General features: G+C 33.9%; 1 protein-coding gene across 1 annotated transcript in view; it reads right to left on the bottom strand.

The window, feature by feature from the left end:
• Positions 1 to 294: 294 nt before the first annotated feature.
• ci (transcriptional activator cubitus interruptus) overlaps positions 295 to 12,107 on the bottom strand; it is an 86,538-nt gene continuing 74,725 nt past the window's right edge. Inside the window, exons 5-21 of the mRNA XM_085201757.1 lie at positions 10,899 to 10,991; positions 10,442 to 10,645; positions 9,983 to 10,169; positions 9,663 to 9,806; positions 8,434 to 8,590; positions 7,950 to 8,144; positions 7,649 to 7,813; positions 7,197 to 7,314; positions 6,813 to 6,982; positions 6,578 to 6,676; positions 6,184 to 6,337; positions 5,599 to 5,719; positions 5,074 to 5,202; positions 4,624 to 4,714; positions 4,069 to 4,239; positions 3,686 to 3,823; positions 295 to 3,455 (exon numbers count right to left, since the gene is read on the bottom strand). Coding sequence (XP_085057883.1) covers positions 1,383 to 3,455; positions 3,686 to 3,823; positions 4,069 to 4,239; positions 4,624 to 4,714; positions 5,074 to 5,202; positions 5,599 to 5,719; positions 6,184 to 6,337; positions 6,578 to 6,676; positions 6,813 to 6,982; positions 7,197 to 7,314; positions 7,649 to 7,813; positions 7,950 to 8,144; positions 8,434 to 8,590; positions 9,663 to 9,806; positions 9,983 to 10,169; positions 10,442 to 10,645; positions 10,899 to 10,991 — 4,409 coding nt within the window. The 3' untranslated portion in view covers positions 295 to 1,382. The remainder of the gene's footprint in view (positions 3,456 to 3,685; positions 3,824 to 4,068; positions 4,240 to 4,623; positions 4,715 to 5,073; positions 5,203 to 5,598; positions 5,720 to 6,183; positions 6,338 to 6,577; positions 6,677 to 6,812; positions 6,983 to 7,196; positions 7,315 to 7,648; positions 7,814 to 7,949; positions 8,145 to 8,433; positions 8,591 to 9,662; positions 9,807 to 9,982; positions 10,170 to 10,441; positions 10,646 to 10,898; positions 10,992 to 12,107) is intronic.

Here is a 12,107-nt window from a genome sequence, read left to right on the forward strand (position 1 = left end):
ATTGTCTTTTTTACCTAAATCTACCCACTTTTACACGAGTACGCTAACAATATTATTTATGTTCAGTTCCACCGTTCAATACGCTAAGTAAAAGCTAAGCTAAGTAAAAGAAAAGAATAGAATGGTAATAATGTGATAATTCATATATTGTGAAACATACATAAAAGAAGTTATGATTTTAGTAACTTATTTCCTCTTAAATTCAAAACAGTAGTTTTATAGGTACCCTTGTAAACGCTTCTTTCGCTTAGTTATGAATACTAAATATATATTAAAAGAAAGAAAACAACAAAATACGTCATAAGAAATTTATTCAATAATTTTATTAAAAATTAATGTTCAAAAATGTTTACAAAAGATTTTTTTTACAAACAATAATTTATTACAAAATACAGTTCCCCTTTATAAAACTTCATTTGTGCGTTCATTCTTAGTTTAAATAAACAACAATACTTAGATCTAGTAATCTCATATAAAACATTAAACTAGGAGATTCGTTGTCTTCGAAACATTGTTCTTATTGCAATACTTACTTAGTGTCTATTACTAAAATTAAAATTAAAATTAAATCGAATTTAACATTTGTAAAAATTCTAAAAAATCTACTTTGTACAGCATTAATAATCTCAGTTGAAACTTACAGTATTTATAGAAAAAAATACTTAAAAATAAATTTACTCGTTAAATTCACTTAATAAAATAGGCACCAGCGAATCCTTTTTAAAAATTAAGGCACTTTTGCTAAATTCTTTTTTTCTATATACATTCATTGTAAAGGCACTGGTTTAAAATAAGCGCTAATATTGTTATAAGTGGAAGACATTTGAAATGTATTATTTACAACAACTCTAAAATGTGCGTTACTTTTGTCTTTTTTTTAGCTATAAAATAATAGATAAGAAAAATATTAGCAAATTCATAATCAATGTTCACATATCAATAAAATAAGGCCAGAGTGTAAATATTTTGTCCAATATTTAAAACATAAAAATCAAGTACCTACATGATTTGAAATAACATGATGAATAAAAATCCATTTTTTAAAATATTTTTCATAAGATAATTTGGAAAATATAGATAAAAATACCATAGATAAAAAAAATATTGCATATAATGATACGAGAAATTTAGAATTAATCATTAGTCAGTCTCTTGAGGCAGAGTAAAGTTATCTGCTGCTGCACCACAATTATTTACCAAACTAAAAAAAAACTCATGGCCGCCCTGAAGTTAGCTTTAGATAGTTCCGCAGATTTTATTATATTTTTTTCTTACTTTTGTTTATTTTCTTCCAAATGGACAATGCGTAAAAGTGCAACTAGCCTAACTTCAGGGTGACCAGGACTCGTCGACCATACTGTAAATCAACACAACCTTTTAAACTATTGTATCATTTGCAAATATTGATTCTCTTCATAAAACGAAGATAAAGATGTTTGGAGATCGTTTACAACCATGTTGTCGCCGCCTTGTAAGGGATGAGTACTGCTTGAGACCATTTCCGAACTTTTCCAATTTTCACAATTCTCGACATATTCTAAAGTCCGCTGATAAGTTTCCTGACGCATGTTGTTCTGGTTCTTCTTTCTTCCGTTCGTAGCCTCTATTTGGGATTGCGATATATCCCACACTTGGACGTCCGCTTGGTTTTGACTTCTCAAACTGTTCATACTACAATCAGTTTGCTGTTCACCACCATTTTTAATTATCTGGTTACAATTTATTGACATCCTCGCTCCATTCGGTTTTTGGCTTCCCGTGGACATGTTGACGGAATTTTGCACTAATTTCTGCATATTATGTTTATTGAATTGATTCCCTGGATAGTCCCATTGGTTGTAGGAGCGTTGCTGATTATAATATTGATTATTGTTCATCATAGCTTGGTTGTATTGATGATTGTTTTTCGGCGGTGGTGGACCCATTACGTTAGAGTTGTTTACTACAGTGTTATAAGGTGGTGGTTGAGGGTATTGCATGTTTTGATTATATTGTGCGTTTTGCGCTGGCGGTGGACACATGCTCTGTTGTTCACAATAACTATTTAAGGCTCCTCGGCTCATGTTACCGCTATTATCAACACTCATCACTGATGATCTTGACATTTGCATCGGATGCAATTGATTTGTTTGGTTCATATAAGCCATGGGTTGGATGTAATTCATTTGATTGTTATACACCATATTCTGATGGTTTGCCGGCATCATCGCCATTTGAGGCTGATTTGGATTGAACTGCGCCATCATTTGATATGGTTGCATGTTTTGATTTCTCATGTTAAAGTTTTGGTTTTGTGCTGGATAAGGTGGGGCTTGGTTGTAGTTTTGATTTTGGAATTGATTAGGAACATTGTTAAAGTTCTTATTGGGTACCTTATTATTACAGTTCTGACGATTATTATACGGTGGTGCTGATAAAGCTGGTGTGTTCATCATCATATTTTGATTTTGATTCTGAACTGGTTGAACATTCATTGTCATGTTTGTCATGTTTTGCACCATAGGGTTTGTAACGGGACTTTGTAGTCCAGGATGCATGGGACTTGCCATGCCATGACTCATGGGACTTGCCATGTTTTGTGAAATAGGACTTCCAATATTATTATGTCGTGGACTCATCGTCATCTGGTTTGGCATTTGAGGACTCATTAAGCTTTGCATGCTTTGTGGACTCATAGCATTATGTTGCGGAGACATTACACTCATGACACTTTGTGGACTCATAACATTGTACACACTAGGGGGACTCATAATGCCGTGCGGCATATGTTGAGGACTTCTTACACTCTGAGGACTCATAGAACTATGGGGAAGACTTTGAGGGCTCAACATACTATGCACTAGATTAGGACTCATAATAGTTTGTGGAGTCATCACAACAGTTTTGGGACTCATGGCGGGCTTTTGAGGTAGTGGATTATTTATTCTCATTCTATTAGATTGTTCCGTTTGGTTTGCAGCCATCGTTTGTAATGATTGTAACGGATTATTTGTAGAAACATTACTTGTAGGAGGTTTTGTATATTCTTGTTCACATTTTTCAATAACTTCCGGAATTACTTGCTCTTGTATTGAAGAATTCTTTTCATTTGGAGACTTAGGGACTAAAAGAGAGCCACTGTTACCCGACATACTAACGTCTAACGACCTTAAATCGACTTGGATATCACTTATATTGAGATCACTTCCTATGGCACCTAGATTTTTGAGGAGAGAATCATCACTAGTAGCGACGTCACTGATTTTATCACTATCGTTGTTATTGTTTTGTGTTTCATTGCTTAAAATGTCTTTGGTAGGGTTGTCATCTTCGCTGCTTTTCCCTTCTGGTTTTTTATTTGTGGAGTCTGTTTTGGCTGGTGCTACCGAATCGGTTCCCAATATTGATTGGTTAAGATATTGCATCATTTCGTCTGGTATCACCAGCTTGTTTTCCACCATTTCACCTTCAGCGACCTAGAATATACAAAAATATCAATTAAACAGATTTACAAATGCATATATACTAATGTACGTTATTTTTTTAATAATTATTAACATTTATAAGAGGACTTTGTCGCCCACCACATATTAAGATAGCCTAAATTTATAAGATAGTGTATTAAATATAAAAAGATTCTGCGGAAGCAAAAATCTGAAAATAATAAAAAAAATCATTCCCATAATATAATTAGAACCATATTTACCTGTTCTAGGTTAACTTCTTGGTTAGGATGGTGAACTTGGGCGGTAGTGATAACCACAGTATTGGTCGAATTTGAACGCGACTCCTTGTAGTTCACCTCGTGGTCATCTTCAGTTTTAAATGGGAATGGTGCATCACCCTTAAACAAAAGATTAATATGATATCTAAAAACTAGAAAATATTTTATTAGAATAGTAAAAGTAAAAATAATAAATTTCACGGTTTATTGTTAAGTCACTCCATCTTCTTAAATTTATAAAATTTGTTTCTTACATAACTGAACAAATAAGTGTAAAGAATAATAAAAAAAGTTAATGATATTCTAAACTGTAATGTAGATTAAACATAGATTTTATACACTGCTATTATATACATTTAACTTACCACATCATCATTATTACAAGGATAGGGCTGGTACCCCTGGGCCTGGTCGCTCAAGTTGGACTGTTCAGATAGCCGTCTAGCTTCTTCCTTGATTTGCACATTTGGATCTAGTTCTAGTGCTAGTTCCTCTGCCCTCACTTCTGAACAGGTTACACCTCGGAGGAGCACAGCCTGGAAATAATGAGACATATATATTTTTGGTACACGAGGCCGTCAGTGTTATTATATTGAATGAATTATTGATATTTGCTCGGTCTGGAAACAAGACTAAGAGCGGCGATAAGTTTCTACATTCCATACGCAATTTGTAGATATATTGGGCGAAAAGTGGTTCGTTTATGGTACAAGTATATATTAGATACATTTTTTTCAACTTCACGCTGTATCCCGCACACAGAAGGGTAGGCAGAGGGAACCTAGTGTTAAGACACTCCGTTCCCCTCTTTCTGTCGAATTCTGGAGGCATTGCGTGTGATTTTTTTCTTTATGATCTTTTACATCATATCAATCATCAAAATCAATCAATAAAGTTAAAAAATATAAATAACATTTTACCTGATTCCCTTGCGATGTTCTTACTGCTTGTACAGCTGCTAGTGCTGAGGAGGGTGGCGGTGCGTATCCAACACACGATACTTGACTAGATCTATGAAAAATACAATAAATTATAAATACTTATAAAAATAAAAGGTATTGTACGCACACAAAAAAATATTAACATTTGTAAAACAATTACTTTTGTAATAAATAAAATGGACAAATATGTACTAATACAAATAATATTATTTTAGCAAAGTAAGCTAACTAAGAGGTATTGTTGATATACTGATCCAAATATTATATATTTATATAAATAGTATAGACATATTATTATAGACATATTAATTAGATAACTGTTTAACTTGGCTATATAAACAAGAATAAAAATAAATATAAGCATAATAATAACATTTAAAGGTTCAATATGTTGGTAACATATTAAGTAATTAACTAGTCATATCTCACCTCCGACTGCTATCAGGCGAGAGCTGGTCATACACAGTTGCATGCGTAACTAAACGCGGTGCCGTCGTAATGGCCACTGCACCAGATACTACAGATGCTTGGCTGCTTTTACGCGATATGTCGGATGATCTGCAAAGAATGGATAGAATTAATACTTTAAATAGTTGTTATTAAAAAAAAATGTTACAAGAGTTTGATTATATACAGTGTTCTCTAATAAATGTATGAACATTGAAGCAATCTCCCTGATAAATATATGAGCAAGTTAAATATTTAGGTTTATTACATTAATAAAAAATATTTGGTTGGACTAGTTAAGCTTAGTCAAGTGTTAGTTATTCTTAGTGCATCTATACAAGTAAACAACCATATACAAATTCGTTGAGTTTTAGCACTGAACACCCAGCCTCGAGTGCGGAAAAGGGGAACGGAGTCCATTAACACTAGGTTCCCTCTGCCTACCCTGCTATAGGAGAATATAGCGTAAAGCTGAAAAAAAACAATTAGATCATTAAAAAACCTTACCTTGCACTATATAAGCTGCTTCCGGAAGAAATTCCCGAATCTCGTCTTGTGTTGGGCAATCCGGATTTCAGCTCCACTGCCACGTTGGTACCTCCTAGTTCCGTCCTACCGGGCATTGCACCTATAAGGAAAATAAAAGTGATTAGGTTAGGTACTACAAACTGCATATGTATTTGTAGCCCTTTTTTACGAAAATTATACCGACGCAGGAGTATGAAACTTGGTACAATTAATTTTATTTACAGAAGCAATATAGAATGCGTATATATAGTTTTTTAAATATATTAATGAAATAAATATAACACACAGTACATACCATATTTTTGACAAGTTACATTTTTTTGTATAAAGTGATACATGTAGCTATGGCGACTTGTTTTGTACGTCAATCTACTCTTTAATATTTATTTATATTATTATTTATATTATTAAACACTAATTTCCCTCTGCCTAGCAGGCTACGCAAATCATTTAGGGGAGGCGAATCGTTTTAGGTTCACGCAGTCTACCGCACATACGATTACGATTGAAACAAAATATATAAATGTATATAGTTTAAAAATAATTCAAAGAAAGACCACTTACCACCAATATCATGAACGTGAGGCATTAACCGCCCCACACCCATCTTGTTTCCAAAGCGAGGTGCGTGGTGGTGCGCTCGAGGCTCCCCTATGGCCACCATGGCGCGTAGCATGAGAGGCAACTGTCCTACTTCACCAACTACTTCTTGTTCAACCTGAGATTTAAAAATATATTAACAATAAGCTTAAACGGACGAAGCCGCTAGTGGGTTGCATGTTTTATGTTTCAAGTATGAAAATATTGTTTTTAACATGAAAATTATGTATTTAAAGGCATATTAGCAAATTGAACAAATATAAACGAAATTAAGATCAGAATTTTAACCAAATTTTGAATAATTTTTTCAACTATATTTTGAGAAATTGTATGTATATTTATTATACAATACATTTACCTCTCCATCAAGCCTAAAATAAGGTGCGCCATTCTCGTCACTGAAGCCGCCAAGACCTGATCCTCCGAAATCCAATTCACCGCCACACTGCGCTGAAAGCTGTAAAAAATATAACGATTTTACAATTATTATATTATAGTTTAATAAAAAGAATAAGAACAGAGTGTCATAACATTCTATTCTCCATCTACATTCTACATGACACAACTAATAAACAAAATATAAAAAGAGCCACCTGATGAGCATTAGTATGAAGTCCCATAGGTAAGGGTGAGGCTGGACTCTCGCTTTTAACAGACGCTGATGAAGTATGACCTCTAACCAAGGGCACTCCTTCCTCTGACCTTGGGGATGAACCTGCTCCACCACCACCGGATTCCGCTGAATCATCACCTCGACTGCAACCTGATGATGGAGTTTGGACAAAGTCAGACAAGAAATTTAAATGCGGCGCTAGGTTCCGCCATAAAATATAGTCTCCAAATTTACTATATTTTATCTACTTATAGAAATGTAAAATATGAAGGAAAATATGAGCAAATTAATAAGCGTAAAGAGTGAATCGTTATATTACAAATTATTAAGTTATTATTATACTTAAATAAGTTTTGATTCTCACCTTTATGTTTCTTACTGGCGTAGAATTCAGCTCCATGAACTGTTTTGACATGCTTCCTAAGTGACGATGGATCGGTATATCTTTTAGTACAACCTGGAGCTTTACAAACGTAGGGTTTCTGAAAGAAAAAGTAAGAATATAAAAAAATGTATGGGGAAAAAATTGTTTAATTAATGCACATTAATTTCCATTTAATTTTAACACATCTCCCGCATTATATACAGGAACAAGATGAAAAAAAATGAGCGAAAAACCGAAAATTCCTGCGGAATAATGGAGCTCGATGGTGCACATTATTTAACCAGACCAAAGAAATAAATTAAATACTCTCGTATGAGATCCGAATCCATAACTACCATATGTGCAGTCAACCAATTTCAAACATAAGACAACTAACTATAATATTTTCATATATATTTTAATTCATTATTTTTTTAATATAAGTCTCTTACCTCATTACTATGCGTTCTATTCTGATGCTTAGCTCTGTCACTGGCGTTGGAGAAGGCTTTCGCACATCCGGGATATTCACAAGTGTATGGTTTTTCCCCGGTGTGACTTCGTAAGTGTGTCTTTAGATTTTCAAGTCTTGAATAAGCTTTGCAACAACCCTCAAACTGAAATAAATAAACAATTTTTAAATATTTTCACTTATTCTATTTATTTTAACAAAAGATCTAAGTAAATATTTTCTATAGAAATCAAAGTAAAGTCAAATTCTTCAAAAAATGCACCACCATTTTATATACTTACAGTACATTTATGAGGTTTTTCGCCAGTATGTCTCCGCATATGCACAACCAGCATATACTGAGCTTTAAAAGGCTTTTCGTCTCTCGAACAGCCGACCCAGCGACAAACGAACGCCTTTTTACTCGCGTGTATGTGATCTGTGTTAATGTGCTTCACTAGGTCATCTTGCGTTGGAAATTCTAGTTTACAATCAACCTGAAATATTGTTATATAATAAATAGTGTTAATTTAAATATATTATTATTATATTTGTCTTTTAATATCTACCATATTTTTATTTCACTTCTTTGTATTTCGTACGATAGACGAATCGTGGCCGCTCCGAAGTTAGCAGTAGATAACTGCGCAGATTTGGTTTTAGAATTTTTCTTACTATTAATTATTTTCTTCCCAGCTAAACAATGCTCAAAAGTTCAAAAAGCTTCCTTCTAGCGGCCACGACTCGCCGACTGTACTGCACATAATTATTCAATAGTAAACTTACCCAATGACAATTAGTCTCAATAAAATCACCAGGCTCGTCCTTAGAGTCCAACCCGTCGTGCACAGTGCTCTCCGCGGCGGCTGATAGCGGCTTGTTAATGTCTCTATGCGATATCAGACCAGGCGGGGATTTCCTTTGATTAAGGATGTTTGAGGCACTGTAAGACGGAATTAAGGATGTTTTATAGATATACTAGCGGACGCGCGCAGCTTCGCATGCTTATTTGCACCCTTAGGGATGGATTCTAATAAACTATGAAACACGTATTCAATTAAATATTTTTAAGAGTCTGAATTTAAAATTTTATAAAAATCGATGTCGATTTAAAGATTTTTTCATAGAAACTTTCAACCCGTTATTTGCACCCTTAAGGGGAGAATTCTAGAAAACCATGAAACATGTATTCAATTAAATACTTTTAAGAGTCTGAATTTCAAATTTTATAAAAATTGGAGCCGATTTAAAAACATTTCTATACAAACTTTCAACCCCTATTTACATCCTTAGGGAGTGAATTCTCGAAAACCATGAAACACGTGTTCAATTAAATATTTTTAAGAGTCTGAATTTCAAATTTTATAAAAATCGGTGCCGATTTAAAAAAAAATCCATACAAACTTGCAACTTTCATCCCTTTAGAGTTAAAATTTTTCAAAATCCCTTCTTAGTGGATGTCCAGATTACAAAAGTAAATACCTGTCCAAATTTCAAGTTCCTACCATCAGCGGTTACGGCTGTGCGTGCGTCTTACCTCAGTCAGTGAGGACAAGTCCTTTTATATATATATAGATTTTATTGTAGTGAGTTAAATTAATAGCATATAAGATAAACAGCTAACTAGTGCATAATAAATAGCAAGATTCATGATTAATTTAGATTATCTTTTGGTACCTACTTCATTTTAATTTTATATAATGAGTACATATTCAATAAATTAAATAACATATACATACATATATACGATAGATAAGATATATTTTTAAAAACAAAGCGTAGTTCCAAACACTTTGCAGTAGTCCATGAGCACGGGTAGATAGATAGATATAGGTAAGGTGTGTCAAAAAAGACACAAAATATTAAAACTAGAAAAATATTACATTTCTCTATTATGATAAAAAGTTGAGGAGTGGGCGTGATTTAAATGGTATTATTATACAAAACAAGGGATAAAATAAATTTAAATAAATATTTGGAGTTTAATAGTATTTAATGAAGAAAAAAATGTTTACCTATCAGCTTCCATAACACTAGTAATTTCAGGTTGTTGCGGTGGTTGCTGCATATGTTGGGGCGGTGTTCCGTCTAAGCCGAGTCCAGGTCTTACATCTACTGGTGCTCCTATCAGTAGCTGCGTCGGCGATGATATGTGAGATCTAAAATAAACAATATAAGAATCAAATATCTGACATTAAAACTTAAAGTATTAACATTAATAAATAATGACAATATACTCTATAGTTGCAGGATTGATTATCCATAAGTCAATTCAATAATTAAAATATCTTCTACTACTACTAATTCGAGTAATAATTTCGAAAATGGTTCTCACCTATGAATACCAGCAACAAGATGCGCGTGCGCAGCGTGGTGCGCAGCGGCCGCCGCAGCTTGCTGATGCGCAGGGTCCAGCAAAACACCCGCAGGAAGGACCCCGCTACCACCGACGACGCCACCGCGAGCCAACAGTTGTTGAGCGAGAGACGCGTGTGATAGGGATAACGCGGGAGATATTGCACCTAGAGGTTATAAGATCAGCATTTATTTAACTTAGAATTTATTTTTTAAAAAATAATTTCAGTAGAAAAATATTATCAGTAATGTTTTTAACTAGACTAGAAAAAAATGGAACAACGAGAATGGAATGATTTTTCACTATCTCATGACAATATGCTATGTAATTAGATGAAAAAATAAAGAATAATTAATACATTTTCGACATAAAACAATAATCATTTTGTCAAAATAACATATACCTCTCATTATATTAATTATATTTAATATTAAATACCAGCGCTAAGATGTCCATAACTGCCAGTGGAGGCTGCAGATGGTGCTCTCACTGCCAAGCTGGCAGGTGACGCTCTGATCACAGCAGCCAAGTCCAAGGACTCAGCAGAGTAAGGACTCCAGGAAACCGCTCGTTTCCTATTAGCCGATGCACCTATTGCCCCGCCAGATAACCTGAGGCGATTTGGGGAAGCTATTCGAGAACCTGTAACAATATATTTCATAATTATATTAAAATTATATGGAGGTAATTTTTATTTGTTTTTAGCTTAACGCTGTATTCCTCAGAGAAAGCTTAGTGTTAAGACACTTCGTTCCCTAATTTCTGTTTAAGATTTGCCAGCTGCCTCCTTTACAGTCAAACGATATGCCGCTGGACCATGGCGATCTCAATGGTCCATCCATTTTCAAATATACGTTCAGTTCTTAAGAGTTTTATAGTATGATATTTTACGTACCATCTAAACTAAACTGGAAATCTTGACTTGCAAGCGTACTTCCCGCGTGAAGCTCTGGATGTAGACTTCTTGCTGCACTTAAATATTCTAAGCCTGAAAGTAATTAAATTATCAATTTAAATATTCCAAGAAAATAAACTATGGTGATCCATAATCATTATGGGTAAAATCCAAACGATCCGCTTGTTATCGTAGAGAACCAATTATAATAAATCATATATTTTTTTCAGATTTCAGCTTCGCACTGCAGAGTAGGTGGAGAAAAACTAGTGTTAGGACACTCCGTTCTTTTCTAATTCTGGAGGCATTGCGTGTTGAGTGGCGATACTCAAAGCGCTTTGCCTCGACACTAGAGCGAAGAAATGAAAATATTACATATTTAATTTCCTGGAGTGGGACTCGAACCCACAGTCACTATTACATTAACTTAATCCTTACAAATAAAAAAAACATATTAAATTATTAAAACTAATAATAGCATAATAAAATTCAGACGGCGGCCTTAACATTAAACGTTACCAACTTAATTCTAAATCGATAGCTTTATTAGATATGCCATAAACAATTTAGTCAATAGAATACGTAGACTGTTAATAATTTATTGATCGTTTACGATACAAATGAAACTGCAATTCGATATTATTGATAGAGACGCTGTATAATCTAGACAATTTAGTGGTCGAACACGTGTCTGTCTGTAATGAGTGTTGTATTGCATATATTAGTGAACGTTTGTATGTATTATGTAAAACTACATAGTTATTTTATACCCCCTAAGGGTGCAAATAAGCGGGCGAAGCTGCGCACATCCGCTAGTATACATATAAAATTAAATAAAAGTATTACAATAATTATTATTGATAATTCAAAAGAAAAACATCTTGCAGTTCATAAAAGTAAACTTATATTTCTTAAACTACAATGTTTCACTGTCCGACGTCAGACAGAGAATATTACCACAAAACTGCTCGAGCGTGACTAAATAATAAAAATATTACTTTAATAAACTATCTTTAGATTGAGATGTCAACATGCTTTGCATATAAATGTTCACATATTATACTCTACGTGATTAATAACCCACCGCCGGACGTTTACGAGCTCTCCGCGAGATACCATAATGCCTGCTAAATTAGGAACGTCCCAAGTATTTCCACGCTAATTGGAAACGCACGTCGATACCCTTCTCGATATTTCCCCGATTGTAAG

This window comes from Heliconius melpomene, chromosome 18 (genome assembly GCF_056956725.1).
Source record: "Heliconius melpomene rosina isolate 202511_hmr_F chromosome 18, ASM5695672v1, whole genome shotgun sequence".
NCBI classification, from domain to species: Eukaryota; Metazoa; Arthropoda; class Insecta; order Lepidoptera; family Nymphalidae; genus Heliconius; species Heliconius melpomene.